Source organism: Ochotona curzoniae, unplaced genomic scaffold (assembly GCF_017591425.1).
Source record: "Ochotona curzoniae isolate NIBS_2020 unplaced genomic scaffold, NIBS_Ocur_1.0 contig_2927, whole genome shotgun sequence".
Lineage (NCBI taxonomy): Eukaryota > Metazoa > Chordata > Mammalia > Lagomorpha > Ochotonidae > Ochotona > Ochotona curzoniae.
In genome coordinates, this window is record NW_024465654.1 from 2,461,178 (window position 1) to 2,484,796 (window position 23,619).

The window sequence follows — 23,619 nt, forward strand, 5'->3', positions numbered from 1 at the left end:
TGGGGCCCTAGGAAGCTAGTACATTTAGTATCTTAGAAATATTAAACCTTGGACATGTTGTTTAACTTTCCTCTGCCTCAATTCTCCCTTTTATTGCATAACGAGAGTGTCAACCTTATAAGGTTATTGTTCACATTTACACAAAGCATTCCCATAACGTAGGCAATATGGACAGTGCCTGTATCAGGAAACGGACCACTGGAGATTTTAGTTCTTATTATCAGCTAAAGCATTTCAATGAGTTGGAGCTTGGTATTTTATCCTGGTCATAGTATTTAATAGTATTTAATCGTTATGATTAAGTGCAACTTAGGGTATTTGTGTGTCTGGAGTCATGCAGCAGTGTGGAGAGTCACTGGAGATGATGCCAAGATGTGAGCAAAAGACTGATCATGAAAACTCAATGAGACCTGCTCAAAGAGCTTGGACTTGCTCTTAGAGGCTTACATGTTGTAGAGAGCTGTTTAAATAAGAATGTAGCTTGATGAGATCTGCATTTAGAAAGATTCCTGCCAAATGGCATAAAGATGGCTTAGAGAACAAAATCTAGAAATAATGAAGAGGCAGTACAATGGTGCAAGGGAGAGAAAGAGTGCTAGGATTAGGATGCTGACAATGGGAAAGTAAGACATGAGAAATGGGACTATTATTCCCTAGTAACACCATATGCAGGCAAGAGGAGTTAGAAGATTCACAGATTCTGGTATAGAGAAATCACTCATATGGGAAATGAAGAAGCTAAAGGCTTGACAGAGAAGATGTTGACTTCATTTATAGACATGCTAAATTTAAAAATGTTTCTGGATATTTGGGCATTTATGTTCAAGAGGTGGATGTGAGAGCATAGAAAATTTGAGATAGGCCACAACTAAATAAAATCATATAAGAATCATTAAATAACAGTAAAAACAGATGAAACTGACCAGGAGTGTGCAAGGCGTGTAAAGGAAAGGAGAAAGGAGAGGCAAAAGATAGAGACAGAACCCTGAAAACATGGATATTCACAGGTAGATGAGGGCACATGGAAAAATAAGGCGAATTCCCACAGAAACAGAAGAAAACTAAGGAAGAATCCAGGTTACAGACCCTGGAAACCTGGAGAAAAGCACGAGAAAGTAGTCTGCTATTTCCAATGCCAAAGAAAGGCCACGTTGAGCAAAGGCTGAAATAGACTCCCAAAGAACAGAAGTATCCAAAGAAATTAATAGGGGGAAGAGTAGCAGAGTTCTCAGAATTCAGTAAGAATTTGATAAAGGATGGTGGATGGATGGAGAAAAGGACAGGCTTCCATATTGATTATCCCCAGTGAAGCACCAGGATTTGTAGTAGTTCTTTCTACAGCCTAGTTCCGTCCATAGCCAGAGAGATAAACAAAGGCCTAAAAGGTCTTTTCTCCAGGTCAGGTTATATAATATTCTAGCAATCTGGAGGGAAAAAAGCAATACACAGGACCCAGCATGATAACTAAGTTGGCTAAATTGCAAGTGCTGGGATCCCGTATGAATACTGGTTCACGTTCCAGTTGCTCCACTTCCTCCTATCCAACTCCCTGCTTGTGGCCTGAGAAAGCACTGGAGGATGACCCAGAGCCTTAGGACCCTGCACCTGCATGGCAGACCAGGAAGAAGCTCCTGACTTTGGGCTCAGCCCTGGTCGTTGTGGTCATTGTGGAGTGAACCAGAAGATGGCAGATCTCTCTCTTTCTCTCCATAAATCTACCTTTCCAATAAGAATAAATACATCTTTAAAAAGAATTCAATGCATAGTTCACAGAAAACTGTTCCACCAAGAAGACTCTTCCAATGGTCATTCCATCTCTACCACCCACCTCTGGCAGGATCTCAAAGCAACTGTGAATGTGCGACATTGAATTTGAAGAAGCCCACACATGCCTGCCTCCAAACCAGCTTTCCAGAAGGAGGGGAGGAGCACGTGAGCCTCTACCCTAGCACATCTCGCTGCCTGGCGTAAGGAATGGAAAAACTTGTCATCGACACAGCAGCTGCCCCTAAAGCCAACAGCATAGCCTCAGAGCCAAGTCTCTGTAAAAGACATCAGATCGAATTCAATGATCAATAATAAAATCAACAGCACTCTTGAAGCCAGAGCAGTTGAAATTCAGAAGGGACAATCTGATCATTTCTCCCCAAGCTATATGCTGAGCACTCGTTTTTGTGAAAACTACAGCTTCACTCTTTTCTCTGGATGCAAACAAAATATTGCAGAAGGCAAGTCTTGACTACAAAAGAGATCGAGGTCAGGGGGAGAATAACATAATAATTAAGAGGTCTGAGGACCCTTACTTTCCCTAGCTCTAACAGAAGAAACCCAAACCCCTTATGAGCGTTAGTAATCAAACCAGACAATCCAATAGCCATACAGTTCAGCTGGAAGAATGTTCTTCTGTTACATAAACAATGTGTCTGGAACACTTTGGGTCTTACTGTTCCATTCCAGGCTGAAGACTGAAGCTATTGAAATAAATTAGCAATTTCAATAATGCTCATCCTGGACTGACCAGTACTGGCTAATAGAAACTTCCTGGCTGGTGCCAGAGAATCAAATTAACTCTTTGGGACTAATATGAGGGGTGGGGTAGGTAAAGTAGTAAGGGAAAGAAGAGAAATGGAATTTAAAATGTAAATCACTCTTGACAGAGAAAGGTCAAGGCTGAGTGATACTAAAAACAAACATGGAGTCATATTCTCCACGGGTCTCTTTAAGGATGTAAAGGAAAGAAATAGCCACAACTCCTACGGGCTTATCCCGAGGTTTTACCTGGCCTGTTGTCAACTCATTCATTGTAATCTCTTACCTCTACTTGGATCTGAAATAAATAACACCTGTCTTTAACACAATCTCTGCTAGAACCTAAGGTATACCAGTAGGAGATACAGATTGAACATTAAGCTTATAGTCTCCAGGCTACAAATGGGAAAGTCAAGCTTCCAACGATTTTCTAGGATGAGATTCCATTGGTCTTGACTCCAAAAATCGATTCTGTTCTGCCTTCCCTACTTCTTGGGGAAGAGAATAGTGAACATGAGGATGTCAGTGATACGTTCAAGTAGCAAGGCTTCGATCTGCACATCCCCTCACAGGCCTGGAATAGGGACAGTGCCAGCTTCAGGTCCTGGCCTGTTGGCTGGACAGAGGATGTCCATAACTTGGTCAGACATCAGAGGGACTGGTGGCTAAAGGACTCGAGTCATGTGATGGAGCTTCTTTTCCAAGGTTCGCAGGAAGCCGACATCAAAGATGGGAGAGGCCTTAGCTGGGTGGTCTGGCAGAGCAATTAAGGAGGAGCAAAGCAATGGAGACTAAGGACACAGCCGAGTCGCCCACGTCCCCAAACAGAACTGTCTTTGTTTTCCTGACGTGAAGTCCACAGCAGCAGGCTGAGGGAAGGAGAAAAGGCAATGACCTTGATCTATCAGGGGGTAGGAACACCATCTAGACTTCTTCACAGTCCTCAGCGCCCCCAAGGGGAAACAGAGGAGCTTAAGACATTAAGACCTGGATGGGGACACAAAACTGCAAGCTGGTTATGAGGACAGATGCCTCTTGTGGCTCTCCTGCTTGGGTCCCACCAGTGGGCCCTGACACTAGGGACAGTCAACCTTCTACCACATGCCTCGCTGGAAACTCTCCAGCATACAGCATTGTGGCATCCTCAAGGCTCATTAACACTGTCTCTTTCTCAGCTTCCTACCAGTCCCCACCTAAGATGCTGAAAGCTAGGATCAATTAAATAGGGAGCTGAGGTTCACCCAGGGTAGGAGACAGATATCACCCCACCTCTAAAGAAGGTTCCTTGATGAACCCAACCTAGACAAGCCTTCTGTCCCAAAGCCTGCTCATAAATTCACAACCACACTGAGCGAACAGCCCCAGCAACGTTGCTGAGCTGCCTGTCTCATAGGCACCCTAACTTTCCTTAGCTCCGCCACATACGCTGTCAATCAGATGTAGCACAAATAGGGATTGACAATGTAGCGCAGCACATTAAGCCTCCACCTGCAGCTCTGGAATCCCACAGGCAATGACCATTTTGGGTCTTGGCTGTGCCACTTCTGAGCCAGTTCCCTGATAATATGCCTAGTAAAGCATCAGAGGAGGGTCCAGGTACTAGGTCCCCTGTCACTCACATGGGAGACTTGAATGTTCAATTCTGGGCTTTTGGCTTTGGCCAGGCTCAGACCTGGATGAATCAGTGAATGGAAGAAATCTCTTCCCCTTCCTCTCCTTGAGTGCATGATATGTGCCCGTGTGTGTGTGTGTTTGTGTGTGTGTGTGTGTGTGTGTGTGTGTGTGTGTGTGTGTGTGTGTGTGTGTTTGATTTCTGTTCAGCAGTCTGGACTTGGAATGTTCTAAGCAACTGACTCCAAACTAATGGGGTGGGTCCCTTGGTGAAGCAGCATGTGGAGCCCTAGACCAGAACCCAAGTCCCTCCTGCTTCATTGCCTGAAACAGGAATTTGGCAAGACATCTTGCCTTTCCGGGCATCAGTCTATATACTGAATGAGGAATCTAGATGTGATGACCATTCTCATGGGTCATTTTTTGCTCATATTTAATGCACTTCAAATAGCACTACATATTCATGATCATTAGAAGAGTCCAAGTTCATTGACTAAGCACAGCACAGCAGAGACTTTTCCAAGCCCTTTTCATGCTTTTTCTAAATCCTAACATCAAGTCTGTTAGGCACAGATGAAAGTCTCCATTTTACAGATCAAGAACAGGAACATTGAAAATATGGCATAAGGTCACTCAGGTAGTAAGCAAGGGAGACTGGTAGCCCAGGATGTCCACCCCTAGACTCTGCTCACTGAACAGCAGCAGTGCATTCCCCTTCAACAGTCAAACAGGTATTTTAAATCTGGGCCTCTCATCAAGTGGGGTGCAAGGCAATCCGAGATAAGAGCCAGCAGAAACAGTGATTCTAGCTGCTGCCACAGGACCTTATAAAATTCATGAGAGGATGAAATGACTAGCCTCTGCCCAGAGCTCAGGGGTGGCTTCAGTTTCAGCAATGTCATGCTCACCTGTCCGTCTACCTGGCCAAACTCACCTGCAGGCCAATGTGAATGTCAAGTCCAGACCTGGCAAAAGTCTTTACCCCTTCCTGTGTCAGACCTATAGGCCTATAGACTGTTCTACACCATCCAGACTGACAATGGACCAAATCAAAGTGCCAAGAAGTCAGCAGGTACACTGGCTTCCCACAGCATGGTGAGGAGGGCAAGGATGCCAATGCAGAGCAGGGGGAGTACCGAGGTACAAACACCATCTACCATTGTCAGAACCGCGGTCAAAAGTCTGGTTTTGATTTGCTGCAATCATCTATTGCCTGATGCTACAAGCAAGCTGTACATTCTTGCTTCACTGTTTCATCTCCCTCTGGTCCAGCTTATGCTGGCCCTGTGTCAGACTAATATTCCTATTTCAGGGAAGCTGAGTGAAATGCCTTTTGGTGGAGCTGACCTCTCTGGTTGACCCCTACTGCCTGGAAGCTTTCAAAGCCAGTGGCAGCCACCAACCCTTCCCCACTCTGGGGTCTGGAAGTGTAAGCATTCAGGGTGGCCCCTGACTCACAGCAAAAGTTATTAGGAAGGAGTGAGGCTTTACAAGGTGTCAGAGCTTTCACCAAGCCTTGGGGGTCGGTGAGCTGGTTGCAAGGTTTAGCAGAAGTGGGGAACTGAATGGAAAATGTAGCAAAGACACAGTTCAGGCTACGTCTGAGCTCATGCTTACTGATACACGACCAAGGTTGCATCAAAGGAAGGAACTGCAAAAATAAAAGCAGGTGAGAATAATTACATATAATAAGCAATTGGCTACATTGTTAGGCACTACAAAGGGCCTTGAACATAGGATCACATTTAATTTTGAGTAAATTTTGCAGGTAGACACTATCGTTCTTCCTCCTTCGGGGACTGAAAGAATAAGTGGACCAAGGAAAAGATTTGGCAACTTCCTCTGAGCACCTGTAAGTGACAGAGCTAATTTTCCAGCCTAGACAGTCTAAACCCATAGGCTAAGTAAGCCCTTAACCACTGAGCAACACTGCCCTTCATTCTTTGGAAGATCATTAGAAGTTAGCAATCTTCAAGGAGCCACAGAAGGGATGACTTGGGGGATGCCCTATTTAACTAGGAGCCCTAAAATGGTACAATGCCCTCTTCACCAGGGTCTTACCATGGTCTACTGGGGTCTGAAAACATTAGCATTTTTTCTTGATTTCTTTGGGAAAATTCACGTTCACTTCACTTTTACAATAGCACATTTTATAGTTGTTGTGGCTTATTATTCTTGTTGTTAATCTCTTCCCTTGCCTAATTTGTAAATCAACCCTGAAGCTTTAGCATAGGGATTTATGTATGGAAGAAATACAGTAAATGTATGAGGTTTGGTTCTATCTGTGGTTTCACGTATCCACTGGGGATCTCGGAAATCTTCATTATGGAGAAGGGAGAACTGCTGTGCTTTCTCACCTCCATCTGGCAGCAGGCCCTGGCCACAAATTGACACCTTCTCTAGAAATGGGAAGTTAGTCCATCGAGGCTAACTCCATCCAAAGACAAAGCAAACGTTCCCTGCTCTGTCTCTCTGGAGCTTTCTGCCACTCTTCTCTCCATAAGCAAGGGAACCAGGACTACTTGCAGGTTCTGCTTCCCAGGAGGTGTCGGGTGGACCAAGGAGCTCCAAACCGAATCCTGACATACTGCTCATTACTTGCTTCTGGTGGTGCTCAAGCCCTTCCCAACCTGCCAATCTAAGCTGTTCTGACCCTCCCAAGGAAGTGTGCACCCCAAAGGAGCAAGCAAAGACCGTGTCTGGATGGAGGAAAAAATGAACCAACTGTGTGTGTGTACGACAGTTATCTCTGTTATCTCAGTCTCAAAAGGCATCTTGGCACTTGTGACAGTAGGGATGAACCTGAGAGACATTACACCAAAGTTCAACCAAAGAACACAGAGGACAGAGATTAGAGGATTCTCCCGCTGACTAATGCGCAGAGATGGGGAGCAGCAGGTGCCCGCTAGGGCTGGCATGGAAGGTGTACAAGTGGAGATCGGGGTGTACGGGGCACACAGCTGAGGGGTATGTTGCAGAGACGAAGGTGAGGGTGGCACAAATGGCACAACCATGTGAGTATGCTCAGCACCACAGGACTGTGCTTTTTAAACAGCTTAAATGCTAAGTTTATGCCATGTATACTTAACCATAAAAAAAAAGTTTTGATAGTCAGTGTAATACCTCTTCAAAGCAAGAATGAAAACTTGGTCTTGAATTCTTTGTTCAAACAGCAGAGGAGGACAAGGCATTAATAAAATGCAGAGTTGGAAAGAGCTACATTCACTACTTCAAGCACCAATGAAATGTAATGACAAATTCACTGAAATATAGGGACACCAAAGTTAAATCTTCCAGCACTAAATTATTTAAGTAAGTAACTCAACCTGACACAGTAGTACCATCAGTAAAAATGTATGATTCGAGGTCACTTATGAAGGATCCCCAAAACCTACATAAGAATCATAGCTGCCCATTCACCTGCTCACCAACAGATTCCGCCAACAGTGTCTGAATCAATGAGGACCCACCACCCCTGGGAAGCAGCTCAACATGCTGGATCACTGGCTCATGTTTCCTTTCCTGGGTCAATTTCTTAGTCATTTAGTTTATTTGGCAGGTGACGGGGGACATTACTTATTCAGGAGTAGTGTGTGAGGCTCTGGAAATGAAGAAGAAAAAAAGGAAGGAAGTCAAGTAGGAAGCAGCAGACCTGATGACTTTTGAACGTCGGCAAAGCAGGCTCAGCTGCAGGCCCTTTACACGTGATATCTTCTACATCCCTCCCATTGGCTCTGTGGATGGGAACACCTGACACGCAGGTGCTTCAAAAAGTTCACATCAACTGGAATCCAAAGATAAATGTATTCTGGTGCAAAAAATAAATAACTAAAAACAGTTTTGAAATCTAGGGATAGAAGAGGTCTTCAAAAAGCTCATGGAAAGAAAAAATCACATTGTGAAAGGAACTATGCAAGACTTTTACCAAGTTAAAATTACTATTATGAATTGTAACTGAGAAGAGGAGGAGGTGGAGTAGAGACAGAGAAAGAGAGAGAGAGAGACCATCCATTTCAAATGGCCACATCAACCAGGACAGGGCTGGGTCAAAGCCAGGAACTCGATCCAGGCTCCCTACTGACTGGCAAGAACATGGTTAGTTGAGCCATCACCACTGCCTCCCAAGGTCTGCATCTACAGGAAGACGGAATCACAGGCTAGAAGCAGGCATTAAACCTAGGTACTCTGATGGTGGCACACAGGTTTCATAATGACACCTTCAACACCAGGCCAAACACCTGCCTCTAAACTTACCTCTAATTCCATTCTCTGTATATACTTTTGGAAGTTTCTTCTTATGTCAGTTTTTAATGAAATACAAAAATCTAAAGAGAGAGATGAAGAAGAAATGTTTCCATGTCATAATGGGCATGAAGCATGAATGCTTCCCCACACACATCCAGGGATGTATGGATCATTTCCTCATGCTCTCTGCCCGCAAATAACTTCCATGCCCCTGGAGAAGAGTTGGACCAGTAAGTTTACACATCCCAAGATAAGATTTGCTAAATCACAAGTCATTGACAGCTAGGGGAGGGGGAGGCAAGGAGGAATCGAGACAGCTCCACGTTAATGCACTCCAAGAGTCATCTTCTAGGGATGGAGCCAGGGCCAGGTCTCCTCCTGTGTCACTGGGCTGGGGTAGGGGTGGGGAAGAGGGAGTTGTAATAGGCTCCCACCTGTCACGACCAGCAGTTAACTCCTGGTCAACAAAGCAAAAAGTACCAGGTAAAAAGAGTGTAAAATCTTTAAGGTCAGTGCCCATAGTGAAGGAAACCCTTTCTTAAGTAGGGTTTCAGCCTTGGGGTGCTTGTATCATTTCCCCTCTAAGGTTCTTTACCTCCTGGTACCCTGAAGGACTCAACAGCAAGTCATAGGAACAAGGCCAGGCCTAGGACTCAGGGTTGGGAAGAGAAGAAAATCAGACATGGAGTATCTACACACAGCAAACACAGGTGCACAGGTGGAAAATAAGTCTCATCAGGTCCTCTCCAGTTGGTGACTCCAGGGACTGGAAATTCCACTCTACTTGTCTTGTCTGCCCCAATCTGCATCTTGGGAGAAGCAGTTCTGCCCAGAAGGGATCATTCCCAGACGCATTGAGCCCACGGCGGTATGGAAAATCTTCCCCCATGGGCCCAGGGAAGGTACCATGGCCTGCTGTGGCCCCAGAGCTCATTCCTCTACACCAATAGCCATTGCCAACTCCAACGGCCTCATTGCCAATCCACAGAGCCAAGTGGAACTAACCTTCAAACTGACACGTGGCAGCAGCCTTGAGATGGAGCAAGACCCTCTCCAAGGCCCTTAGAGACTCAGCAGATTATTCCCTTGCTCCCACAGCCAGGTAGAAGCGCAAAAGATTAAGCCACTGCTTGCAATACCAGCATCCCATATTAGAGAACTGATTTGAGTCCTGGCTATTCTGCCTCCAATCCAACTTACTGCACAAGATATTGGAAAGACAGCAGAAGATGGCTCAAGTGCTTCAGCCCCTGCACCTCTACAGAAGACTCAGGGGGAGTTGCTGGCTCCTGGCCTTGGCCTGGCTAAGGCTTGGCTTTTGTAACCATTTGGAGGAATAACTCTCTCTCTTCCTCCCCTTCTTCTTTCTTTCTACCACTCCATCTTTCAAAAAAAAATACATTGTTCTTAAAATTTTGTAAATATAAAACATTCTATTTAGTTTCCTTAAAATATATTTTATAGTTGAAACCAAACATTGGCACATTTTCTGATAGAGTCTTCAATTCATGCGACAAACACAGCACAAAAAGGGAGGGGATAAAGGAGTGTGTAAGATGGCAATACCATGATCTGAATGTGACTTATTCCCTTCCAAGCTTCATGTTGATATTTCATCACCATCGTGGTGCTATTAGAGGTGAGGCCTCTTTAAGATGACCAGGATAAATGAATGCACTCATTTAATGTGCAAATTGTGGCAGGTTTGGGGTTACTTATGGAGAAAGCAAGAAGTGCGGCCTCTCTCACTTCTCCCATTTCTGCTACAGCCCTGGTTGTTGTGGACATTTTGGGCATGATCGAGCAGATGGATGTTACTTTTCTCTGTTCCTATCATTCTGTCTTTCAATTACTTTACCCTATGACTAAGAAACTCTAAGGCATATACCCTTCAGGAATGCATTCAACAAAAAGACAGGTAATGATACTAATCCCAGCAATACTGTTCAGAGCAACCTACTCAGCATTAATGTCCATCAGCAGCAGAATGAGAGTGCAACATGACACACACTGCAGTACGCTATAGTAATGAATAGATCACTACTACACACTGTAACAGAGATATCTCACACACGCACTGCTCACCAAAACCTACCAGACATTCATTTCTTTAATGTATTTTGTCTGATTCCATCTACATGAATTTCAAAAACAGGCAAAAATCATCTGGGAGGCCCAAAGTCAGAATGGTCATGATCTTTTAGCTTGGAGGTCATGGCCTGGAAGAAACATGGGAAGGACTTGCGGAAGGTGGGAAATGCATTGTTTATTGATCTGGGTGGCACTGTGAGTCCATTTAGAGATAATTCACCAAACTCTACATTGGCGATTCAGATACATTTTTATAGAATAGCACAGAGAAGCATATTCAACACACAGTTTGTCCTAAAGGTCTTCTAAAACTGGAAAACTGGCTGAGCACATAACAGAACCCCAGCAACAGCCCAAGAAAGAGTCTCACCCTGCTACCTGCTCGAAATGGGACTCCCTAGATTCATGCCCAGTCCCATGGCTACACACAGAGAAGCTCACGGTGAACTCTGTGACTGAAATGACCACCTCTGGACCTTGTCTCAGCCTGGGGGGCTGGTGAATATTTCTTTCATAGTTCTTTTCTAATCACACCTTGGAGGGCTAGAGACTTCATCTTATTAGGAATGCTAACAACTCAGCCAAATATCCAAAATGCACGATTTCCATCTTCAGAGAGGAAACAGACACCATTATTGGCTTAGCAGCTGTCTCCCTAAGTCACATGGCCCCTCGGAGACCTTGGGTCAAGAGATCCTCCATCAGGTAAGACTCCAGCAGGGAGAACTGAGAAAGCAGCCGTGTCACCGAAAGTACACGGCACTGACTCCCACTCCGTTTCCATAAGATGGAAACAGTCACTTCACAATGATTACAACTCCACAGCAGGGTTGGTCACAAAACTTAAGTTTGGCAGGTATTTGGGTAGCCAACAAGGGTCTGTTCCCTTCCTTCACTTCTTCCCTGGGGAAAGTATAAAATCCTTAGCAGAAAAAAAAAAATCCTTAGTAGAGAAGCAGCTCCGTTTTTCCAAATAGCTCTGCAAACCAGAGATGCGTGGCTCCCACAATTCTGGAAGTATGTTCTTAGAGCCATGCCGTCTCCTAACATATGAGCTGAAGGGGAGCTAATCCTTTTTCCTTTGTCATTCTGATTGCTCACATAGGTTTCCATGTGTCTGCATGGTGTGTGTGTGTGTGTGTGTGTGTGTGTGTGTGTGTGTGTGTGCATGCTCTTGTTCCAGATCAGGGACATAGGGATGGGGGTTGAAGGCAGTGACACAGCAGTATGTGTGTGTGTGTGTGTGTGTACGCGTAAGAGCGCCTTTGTGGTTCAAGCTACAGCTGCTGAATTCCCCACATGAATTGTAAAATCTCTCCAAATTCATCAGCATCTTCTGCAGAGCCCTCCTAAGCAGCAACACATTCCATATTCCCAGGCACAGTGGGTAGGAAGGCAGACAGGGTGCAGAGGTTCTGTGTCTAAGCTGGGGATACCTATCAGCCCAGTTTTGCCACCCTTTGTCTCAGGAGCAACAACCAGCTCTACCCTATGTCACTGTCCTGGATGTTCATCTAATTGGGATTAACCACGAGCTCTGGGGAGCTGGAGAGACACCACCACATTCAACCTCGCCTTTAAGCTCTGATTCAAGGTAAAGAGTGAAGGAAGACACTGGCAACTAGGAAAAATGAGATCTTTCCTTGAAGACAGTATAGTTTTGGTCAGGCATCCATTTCCAAGCCTTGCCAGGCAAGAGAACTTCCCATAACCTAATCTTAGCACCCAACTAGGGGGCAGAGAACACATTAGCAAGCTCTTGTGAACCTGAGTAAATTACTGAACTTCCATCTGTAAAACGAGATGTGGATTAAAGACTCTCCAAGGCCCCTTCCAAATCCAACTTTCTGAGTCATCAAGGGCTTACAATTTTCAAAAATGAAATAAAAATTCTCCCTTAAAGAAAAAAATGGAGGTGCATTCCATTTTCCTCAGTATTGAACTTGTGGCCCCTGCCATTCTCAGCACAGCCCCATTCCCAATGGATGCAGTCAGGACAGGAAGTGGCCATGCACACAGCACAGCCTCCAACCCCCTCATCTGGCGCCGGGTCACTTCATCTGCTGAGCCTTTAATTAGAACTGGGGATGGCTGTTTGGAAAGAGCCAAGGCCGAGAGGGCAGGAAGGCGTCTCCTTGTTCTCGGCTCAGGAGTCCCAGAGAAAGTTGAACAGCTGGGACAGGTCTCGGTCTAGGTCATTCCCCCGCTGGCAGCTCTTTGAGGGCTTTCTGTGTTCATCAATTCAGACGTTCTCCGGGGGATGGTCTGGCCTTCAGGTGGAGTGGGGCCCCTCTCGACAGGGTAACTGGCTCTCCCCAGCCCATTCCCAAGATAGGATACTTACTGAGGACTGGAAAGCCATGTCTCCGAGCCAAGCAAGTGGCTGCAAAAGGGACCTGGAGATGTTAGCAAACCAGGCAGGAAGTAACAATGAGCAGATTCAACCTGGAAAAATGTGGCCATTGCATCTGGGGATAAATAATCAGAAACACAAATACTCAGGTGGGAGGGAGATGCCTGGAACAGGAAGCAGCCAGACAGCATTTGGACAGGAGCTTGCAATGTGATCTGGTGACAAAGAAATTGCTGGGGGATTCACGAGCTGGATGCTGGGAGGTGATACCCCAACAAGAACAAGGAAGAACAGGGGTGGAGCCCAGCAGCTGCTCCCTGCCTCCCTCAGGGCTGGGACAACGTGGACCAATGGGTTGAGATGGCAGCAGGAGAGACTGGGGTCAGGCTCTGGAAAGCGTGGGGAGATACTATGTGAGGAGAAGGAAAAGGCTCTGGACAGACTGGAACAGGGACAGCCTGTTCTGTAGGCAAGGGTACGGAGGACTTGACCGTCAGACATCAGACCTGGAGATGCAGATGACCATACTGAGCATGCAAGTTCAGGAGACAGGGACTGGAAGAACACAAACCAGCCGAAAACACTGAAACCTAAGACCCAAGGCAAGTCATGTGACCTGTCCTGACTCCGAGACAGAGTTGGGAAAAGAGCTCAAAAGTTTGTGCCCCACCAGACTCCCTCCTCGTCAGGCCCACAAGGAAGATATTTTCCAGTCCTAGCTGTGTTCTGCTGCCTAAGACATGAGAGCTAAAAATGAGGCTCCTGAGACCAAGCCCCACGTATGTTGGGCCCAGTGGGCCCAATCAAGTGCATACCAGCTGAACTGTTCCTTCACCAGCATACAGTTGCCCTGGAGAGATTTAAGTCAGACCACAAGAAGCACTTTCCTTCTCTGTATTGCGTTACAGCATGGGCAGTCATTCATATGCTCATCTCCCAGAGTAGGTTTATAGGCTCCGTTACACAGTCCAAGGCTGTGTAAAGAGACATTCCCCTGAACTACGACACAGTGAGAAAGTTACAGGTGCATTCCCTCCAAACAAACCCGATATTTGAAAGTCGGGATTCTAAAAACCAGATGGCTAATTATTCATTTTTCAAAAGAAAGGTGGGGGGCGGGGATTGGCCAGGATTTGTTCTACAAGCTAGATTCACACATTTCAATTTCAAGCTGAATTTTAAAAGCAGGTGTTTCATGTCAGTAGCTAGACTTTTAGTGTAAATCAGGGCACAAAGATGGAAGACATATTCGTGGGCCCAGGAAGGCAAAGATCTCTATTATTCCAGGTCTGTCTTCTAGCCTCCTGGTAAGGGATGTGACATAAACTCTGAACTGTTGACAGAACTCCCTGCACAGTCTAGGAAAAAGAGAGAGAGGGGAAAGACAGCTATCTCCCTAGATGTGATTGTCTCCTTGATAATCCAGCCAGAATCTCACACTGGTCCACGGAGCCAGGCCTGGACTCAGATGAGGAAGAATGAGGATGAAGTTTATCTCGGACCATAGGTAGGTCATCCCAGAGGCCGGAAAAAAATGGAAGCCTTCAAATAACCTTGGTTCTGAGATGACAGAACTAGAAAGACTCACACTGAGTTCCTGGAATAGTCCAGCTGCTGTACAGGGTCCTGGGATGCACACCTCCTCCTTCTCATTTGTCCTCTTGGTACATATTATGTTCCTGCTTGGTCCGAGGAGATTTCCCAACACAACACGACCATACGATGGTTACAGATAAGAAAAATGGAAGCCTAGGAGCTAGCAGATGACTTGCCCCAGGTGAGTCCCATTGCCATTGATTCCTGCCATAGACGCAGCCCAGGGAGGTGGACGGGGCAAGGAAGAGGGAGTCATTAAAAGGGATCTCTAGAGATCCAGCTGTTCCCCCACACACAAGACCTTCCTTCTAGGCTAACAGGAGGGAGGGAAGACAGGATCGGCAGAACACAGGACACAGAGAACAGGGGCTCTCATCTCCCTTCCTGGCCCATCCCAATGGCAAAAGCCACTGATCATCCCGAGCGCATCAGACAGAAGCGCTATCCCTACAGAGAGAGGAGACAGGTGGTGACTGAGGACTCAGGCTCAGGAAGCAATCCCCTTCCTGGCACTGGCTCTTTGATCCTGAATGAGTTCTGCATCCTCGGTTTCCTTGTCTGTAAAATATGGGCCACCTGACATGAGGTTCAAAAGACTTACTTTACCTTCCCTGCACGGTAACTATGTTTGTGATCATCATTGGTAACTTCCAAATCAGAGGTAAAATGACCAGAAAGGACAGGGGGCAAGATTTCTGTGGCCCCAGGGCAGGAGGCCCCAGGGTACTACCTAATAAGACATGGGACATTTTCGGTGACTGACAGGAGGAGGGTCCCACTGCCAGCGAGGTCTTAAGGACAAGCCATGATGGCATGGGCAGATCCCAACACACATCCCTCAAAAATGGTACCTGTGTCCCTTTTCTGGTTAATACACTATGGTCACTAAACTGACACCAACACAGTCATGACCAAGGCCCTGACAACAGGTGAGCATCATGGCCTGTGGAATGCGCCCAATGACACAGAAAGAAAGAAGAAAGGAAAAGAACTCAAGAGGAAAGAAGCACAGATAGATTGAAAGCTAAAACCCTGCTAACAACCCCTGGGACACACTCTTATCCCCTGTAGGTCACTAAAACCCTGAGCACTGGGTGCTAGGGAAGTCGATCCATGGCAACCTGGACGCTCCACCCCACAGGAACCGCCTGACACGTCCACTTCCTCTCTCCAGCCTCCCTTTCTCTCATCTCCGTGCTCAAAGCAAATAGCTCTGATGAGGCTGCAGGTGGCTATGGTACAGAGACAGCAGAACCAAAAGCAGAGTTAATTACCGAAGTAGCAGGAAGGGCAGAGGGTTCAAGTGCGGAGGGGAGAGCACAATCACCAAGCAGGTTCCAGGCTACTGTGAGTGGGGCCAGAGCTTGGGAACGATTAGAAAACCACCTCACCTTTGGAAAGAAACCTCTTGCTCCAGTCCCACTGCACAGAGATGGTTCCTTCCCTAATAACTCCACAATGGGTTCCCTATGCTAGGACCTGGGCTTGGACTCAATAATGATATTGTTGAGTCTTAGTTAGGCATCAGATAGATGGTTCTCCCCCAAAAATGACTGAGACGAACCCTGTCTCAAGATTTTCAGGGACAAATTACATTCTAGAGCGTGTCCTAAATGTTTAGGTCACTTTGTCCAAGCACACTGGATTATGAAGGCATTTAAACATGACACCCAATAAGGTGCTTTAAATCCTAAGGAAATCAGTCCCTCTTTAATTACCTGCAAAGAGAAAGCCTCCGATGGATCCCAATACGGCTTCCGCCTCTCGGACACTGCCTGAACTTCCCTTATAACAAAGAGTGAGCAGACCAGAGCTCCAGGACTCCCACAACCCACTGGTTCAGCGAGAAATTCATGTGATTATTTTATTTCTATTTGGTGGCCAGCCCTACTGGCTTTCCATTTTTTACACTGATACCATCATTTCTTTTCAAGTAAGTCTGGCACAGGCATTTGGCACACAGAACCCAAATATTGTTCGAGAAACCAATATCCCAGTGCCTGGGCTAAAGTCCCGCCTCTTCTACTGATTCTGCTTTCTGCTCACGTGTATCTCGGCAGGCAGAAGGTGATGGTTCCATTAGTTGAGTCTCTGTCACCCATGTAGAAGACCCAGACTGAGTTACCAGTTCCCAGTTTTGGCCTGGCCCAGGCGTTTAAGAAGTGAACCAGCACATCCAACTGCTTGAATCTCTCTCAAATTGACAATTTTAAAATAAACAAATTCAAGTTTTAGAATTGATCCAGTTTAACACAAACATTCATCAGATAATAGTATACATAGTTAAATGACCTAAAATGATGAAACTAGGTAGCAATGGTATTCAATGTCAAAACTGAGGTATTTATATCACAGATTCAGAACCTATGATGTGGCATAGCACACTAACCCACTGTGGGTTCCAGTTCAAGTTCCAGTTGCTCCACTTCTGGACCAGTTCCCTGCTTATGGACTAGGAAAGCAGCAGAGGAGAGTTCAAGTGGTTGGACCCCTGGGCCAGATCAGGAAGGAGCTCCTGGATCTTGGTTTCAGCCTGGCCCAGCCCATGCTGCTGCTGCTGCCATCTGGGCAGTGAACCAGCAGATGGAAGAGCTCCATCTCTATCTCTACCTTCCAAATAAACAAAATAACTCTTAAAGAAATATTATAAATTCATGAGCCTTTCTGTTCAGGAAACTCAGAAGTCAGCATATTGCCTTGAACTGTTCCTCCCTGTTTCCTGCTATTTCTCTTTTCCCTCACCTGGAGTGTAAAGCCCTTCTCTTACCTGCTTTCTTTGGGATGCCAAAGGTGACAGTGTGAGGACAGCACGCAGGAGCACATATGACACAGAAACTAACTATAGTTGGCAGTGTGAGGCAGCACATAGCAGCACACACAACACCTTAACTATGATGACAGTGTGAGGACAGCACACATGATACCATAACCACAAGCGGAAGTTTGCCCCAAGAGCCAGCAGTGAAGCACACACCCTCCCCAGACCCTGGGACTTCCACTCTGAACCTCTAGGGTGCCTGTATCTGAACAGAACAAAGAGAAAACATCCCACAACAGCACACCCGTAAGTTCTATCCCTTCTGACTTCTGTTCCTGGAAAGAGGTTTACCAAGCCTCCACCCACCCATGGCTGTGGATGAACCAAGTGCTGGTTCTCTGGGCTGGAGATGCTCAAAGAGAAGGCGCCAACCAGAAGCTCCACAACCAATGTGCCCCTGCCCTCAGCACCTGACACTAATCAAGTTCTAAGTAGAAACTCAGCCAGGCAGCTAAAAGAGCAGCAGTGACCACCTAATCCAGGCCAGACTCCAGGCTCCTCGGGAGAAGAATGGCACACTGCTCACCAATCTCCCAAACCAGCAATGCTCAGAGAATGGTGAATATTTCAGGAAGATACCACAGTGGGTCCAGGGTTCCCAAACAGCCATCATCAGCCTACTAGTGGCAACACCACGGAACCTGCTAGGGCGGCTTCATGGATGGGACTTCAGTGGCTCTTCTGCACAAGTCAGAAGGGGTGCGGGAAGATGGACTGTGCACAGTGTGCCTGTCCTGTTGGGTAGCCAGTGGCACAGCTCACAGCCCTGTCAGCCGTTCTTCCTTTCATTTCCATCATAATTGCCAGTTTGTTTTCCTGGGTACCATGGCGCACTGAGCAGGGAAGGCTGGGATGTCTCAGGGTAGGCGCTTTTGTTGGAGGCTGGATTGTAAACAGGAACGTTATCTCCCCCTGGAGAAGGCTCATGGCTGCACGCAGACTCATCCATCCACTCACTCCTTTGTTTCCCAGAATCAGAGTCAGGCTTCTAAGCTGGGGAAGGGGACTGTGGGCTTGGAGAACAGCAGAACAGCAGGACAGCAAAGGGCCCTGAGTGCTCTGGAGGCTGAGAGACCACCTTTTGGGAATGGAGCTCTTTGCAAAACCCTCGACAAAAGCCCTTAAAACACCATCAGTCTGCTTCACACCCACGTTCAAAGCAGGAGTCACTTAGGAAAAGAGCTCAAGGATACAGCACAAAAAACAACAAGCCACTGCAAAATTAAACACGATTGGCCAAGTCCATGTCTTTCCATAAATAGTCTTTGACTTCTAAGCCACTCCTCTGGCCCCCTATGAGTACAAATTGGCAGACAAGGAATAACAGCTTCCAAAGGCTTAGCTGAAAGAGATGCACGAGTGAACTTAAATAGAGAAAGTTACCTTTATTCATGCAATTCTTAGTGAATTGGGAAGACATCAATTCCTTAAGTCATGAAAAGCCAAGACTATTAGACACATGGTTGGAGAAGTCTTGATTTTGTCCCCAACCTTCCCCAGATGGAAAGGTCGAGCTACAGGAGGAAGTCATCTGGCAGCAGAAAGGTCCTGGCCGGGGCGGGGGGGGGGGGGGTAGATGGGCAGGTGCTCCAGCACTCAGCCCACTTCCTTCTCGGGTTTAAACACTCTACATTAGGCCTCGGGTTCTGGGTGCTGGGTTCTGGGTGTCAGGCAAGCCACAGCTGTTTCAGCATGCAAGAACTCAGGTAATGCCACACGCCTCACAGCTCATGGCACTGGTGCTGGACTCCTCAGGAGGCCACTCTAACTCCCTCAGTTCCCAGAGAACAGCTTCTGGAGTCTCCATCTAGTCTCCCTGCACACACAATCAGGCATGACTGTCACTTACTACCTGAGGTGTCCCCTAGGTACTTGGGATATATTCAAGGGTTTGTCATCTTTTGGAGAACCATGGAAACTTAGAGCAGTTTACTGAAATATGTGAACTCTTCAAACTGCCACCAGGTGTAGGCAAACAAGGTACCCTCTCCCATGAGGCACTGCTACACGCGGCTGCTCAAGAGTGTGCTGACATAGAGAATTGCTGCTCAGGACCTCCCAGCTCCAGCGGACAAATCCACACTCAGTACTCAGCACATCATGGGAAGGAACCTCTCATCCTCAGCTTTGCAGAGTGGCACCCGGTCCAAGGTAACCTCAGTCTCCAATGCTACTTGGGGGAGACACAAGATATCCCTTGGAGGTAACAGATGAAACAGATGTGCAGCATCCATCTGAGAGCTATCATGCTGGGAAGGAAAAAATCAGGAAGAGGGTGGGATATAAACAGAATGTCTTTTCTAAAAATTAAAAATGCACAGTCTTGAGAGAGTGTTACTACCAAGAAGAGAGGAGATGGGCCAACCAAATGGGGTCCTGGAGTGGATAAAGGACAGCAGGTAAAAAACTAAAGGAAATCTAAATAAACAGCATGAGGATGCAGCCATAATGGCTCGTTAATTACTAACAAATGTGCCCTATTTACGTGAGATGTTTATAATAGGGAAAACTGGGCACAGGTTTTATGGGAACTCTTTGTCCTACCTTCAGTTTGTAAATCTAAAACTACTCTAAACAATAAAGTCTATTTTTAAGATTAAAAATATAATGCATACGGTAAAAGCATCACTCCACATTTTCCAGAACTGTGCTACACTGGAATGATTGCCTGTGGAAACAGCAGGCCATGCAGAGAGTAGGAGTTTCTCCAAAGAAATGCCAAGATGATCTTTGTAAGACCAAGGACAGTGATGTGCCCACACCAAGAAGCACAATCCAGTTTCATAGAAACTGGGGTAGCTGTGCTAAGCCAGTGAAGAAAGGCAAAGCAGGCTAGAGAAACAGAAAGTGGCAGGTGTGAATGTTTGGGCTAGGACAGTCAGCGAAGATGTCTGAGCAGGGATCCATGGTGATGGAATCAAGCATGCACTGGTCTAGAAAGACATACCCAAAGCAGAGGGCAGAGTCAGTTCAGACTCTGAGGCAAGGGTGACCAAGTCACAATATAGACAGCCACTGTCCTGGAGCAGGCAGGTGGAAGAGGCAGGAGGTGAGTTTAGAGGAGATGGTGAGGGTTGGTCATTTCTGGTAGATCACTGCAGTGTGAAGTAGATGATAGATTATGAATATGTATGTGGGTAGGGGGAATGGATGGGTGGACAGACAGAAGGATAAACACAATCTGATGGATTCCCTCCAGGAGTCCACTGACTACAGGTAAGAGAATACATAAGCTTACAAGTTGATGGGCTGTGTGCCATCACTACTCAACAATGTGCCAAATCAGCCCTTCAGGAGGCCCTGGAATGTACATTCCTCCATGAAGAGCTCTACAGAGGAATGCTGATCCATTATCTGGGACTACCAGATCTTCACCCCAAGGAAAAACTGCAGAGGAGCTTACTAGATGGAGCCTGAGAGTCAGGAAGGACATCTTCCCCTCCGGTCTGTAGGCAGGTCAACTGCCACAGAACATATTGGCATCCCACGCCACCTCCTGGAATGGCCTAGGCCTAATCAGTTGCCCTAGCATGACTACAGCCCTTCTTCAAGTCTTTGAGCAACAAAACCTAAGACCTCCTACGAAACAACACAAAGAAGCCAGCAGCTGCTAGGCCAAAGTCAAGGCTACTGAAAAGTAACCCCTGTCACCAAGTGCCCATCACAGCCCAAGTCTACCCACCCAACCTTACCTCCAAGTCCTTCTCCAGCTCCAGGCCAGCCGCCATCAAGTTGTGCTCAAACTCCTCCCGCTGCTCCTTCCGCTCCTCCTCCAGGGCATCAAGGGGCCCCAGCTCGATATCACCAGCACGTGGCTCCTTGCCTGTCTCCCCATTGGAGATGATGGCAAGCGAGTGGCCAGGGGACCCTTGGCCTGGGTGTGCTCCACGTTTCCGGTAGTGGTAGGCAAGCACGTAGTCTACCTTCCTCCGGTTGTCATGGAAGTGCATGCGGCTCACACGGGCCTCCGAGGACGCGGGCTCATTGGTATCCAGATAGTTGTTGATGACCTGGTGAGAAACAACAGGGTGGGGCTGATGAGGGCCGGCAAACATAGTATAAAAGACAGAGGAGGCCAACTGGCTTTGGGGTTAGGGAGTGAACTAGGAAGCAAGTCCAGAGGCCCTGACTGCTCCAATGGAAGGACAGAGTGACCTAGGTTCACCTGTCACACTCAGTCTTGAACCCACCTGTCTATGATCTGGGCATCTGTGCCTTTACACATGCTCTGGCATCCATGCACTTTACAGACGCATATACACAGAACACACATAACAGCAGCAAAGCCCTGCATATCCATTCTGCTGGCTTCACACACACAACCACATGCCCTGTACACACACACACACCTGCAAACACCTCTGTTCAGCTCCTGTCTACACATTAAAGTGCCTTGCACATACATATCTAGCCACGTGCGTGATGATACACACACAACCCTCCCTGTGTAGAAAGACACAATATCTCACACGTATCCACATATGACTGCAAACACTACATATGTATACACAAACACACACACACAACTTACCGGCAGGTTCTCTGGATCCATTGCAACAAAGGCCAATGCCCAGCTGCCTGATCTACCCACTGCCCGCCCCTCCCACCCACGGGAATTCACTCCACACTGTGTGCGTTGCAGCCCCACATCCTCCTCTCCCTCCTCCTCCACTTCCTGCCCAACCACCGATGCAGACCCTGCCTGGGGCAGCAGCAAGGAAAACTGATGCTTGCTCTCTCTCTCTCAATCCAAGGCTGGGGAGATAGAGAAGGGGAGGGCAGGGAGAGCAAAGCAGAGCAGAAGCAGAGGAGGGACTTGCCTCCCTCCCTCTGGGCGTTTCCCTGTTTATTACTGGTTTGGTACCCAGCTGCCTCCGCAGCTACCTGAGAGGTCACCAGGGCAACCAGGTGAAGCATCAGGCACAGGGGAGAGGCCCCAGCCACCACCAGCAAAGACAGGTTTCTCGGGCCTGTCAGGGAGGGCAGCCCAGGAGTGTCGCAAGTGGGACCGGCAGGTGGCAACCTCTGACCTCTCGCATCCTTCATTCCCAACCCCCTGACCAGAAAAACCAACATTCCTTGGAAATACAGCCAACAAAAAATCCAGGATTTCTCACACAGACACCTCCTCCCCCCACAACCTGAGCACCCCTCTTCCGTCCCAGCCCAGCACGGCCAGCCCAGTCCCCAACCCACACTTACAGAGCTGCTGCAGGAGCTCTCTGCATCGGAGGTATGGCCAGAACTGTGGCTGTCCTGTGGGCCTGGGGCCTGGGGACCTGGTACCTTGAGGTACTGCTGTGCATGACCCTCTCTGGCCACTGCCCGAGGACTCAGCCGGCGTGGAGAGCCAGGGAGCAGAGGAATATCTGTGAGAGAGAGGGAAACCAAGATATGGTGACACTGAAGATGGAAAAGGCCCCACGGTATGCAGTGCCTCAGCAAGGTAAGCAAGCTCCCATGGGCCAGATGGGAGGGAGTGCATAGAAGAAAGGGAGGCCCTCCAACACACTCACACACCTACCACACACATCCATGCACACACACACTCACACACCTACCACACACATACACATTCATACACAGCACACACACTCATACTCACACCACATACTCATGCAGCCACCATCTCTCTCTCTCTCTCACACACACATACACACACACACACTGGAGGCCTTCTGCAAGAGCTCTTTGGGCTCAGCACTGTCATTCTCTTCTGAATCCCTGTAGAGAGAAGAGGCCACACCAGGCCACCCAGGGTGGGTAGGGCACAGCCTAGAAAGACTTGAACTCAAGCCAAAGGCTGAGGCTTCCAGGCCATTCTTGGGGCACCAAGACCAGCCTGTACTCCACCCAGCTCCCAACCCTCAGAACAGAGCGGCAGGCAGGCCAGCAGCAACACGGGAGGGAGTCCTCACGCACCTGCAGAGCTGTGCTACCCTCCGTACCCCTCCCAGAACAGCCCTTCTCAGAGCCCCCAGCAGGCAGAGCGAGGAGCAGGCTGGCAGGCATTGGAAAAGAAACCACACACAGGAGGGGGCCACCTCTATGACTTGCCAAGGTCTCATGGCTGCCCAGTATTTCCACCTCTGAGAAATGCTTTATAGCAAAGCAACAGCACCAGACCCCAGGGGCTTAAACAGCTGTCCTGCCGCTTGCTGGCACCAACACCTCTCTCTGAGCCTGCTCCTTCAGTGGGAAGAGGGGGAGGACCACAAACCTGCAGCATCGTAACAACCATGAGAACAAAGAATGTATGCAATGCACGCAGGGATGTGCCCATGAGTGCATGGTAAATGATGGTGATTCTCAACGCCATTCCTGTTATTTCAATGTTAGGCAAATAAAGCAGTCAACACCCAGCTCAGCCCAAAGC

At 47.5% G+C, this 23,619-nt stretch overlaps 1 protein-coding gene across 2 annotated transcripts in view; it reads right to left on the reverse strand.

Moving 5' to 3' along the window:
• Positions 1-21,795, reverse strand: part of ANO2 (anoctamin 2) — a 246,767-nt gene extending 224,972 nt beyond the window's left edge. For both annotated transcript variants that reach the window (XM_040979008.1, XM_040979007.1), the window contains exons 1-2: positions 21,775-21,795; positions 20,936-21,253 (exon numbers count right to left, since the gene is read on the reverse strand). In XM_040979008.1, the coding sequence (XP_040834942.1) occupies positions 20,936-21,253; positions 21,775-21,795 (339 nt within the window). The remainder of the gene's footprint in view (positions 1-20,935; positions 21,254-21,774) is intronic.
• Positions 21,796-23,619: the final 1,824 nt, after the last annotated feature.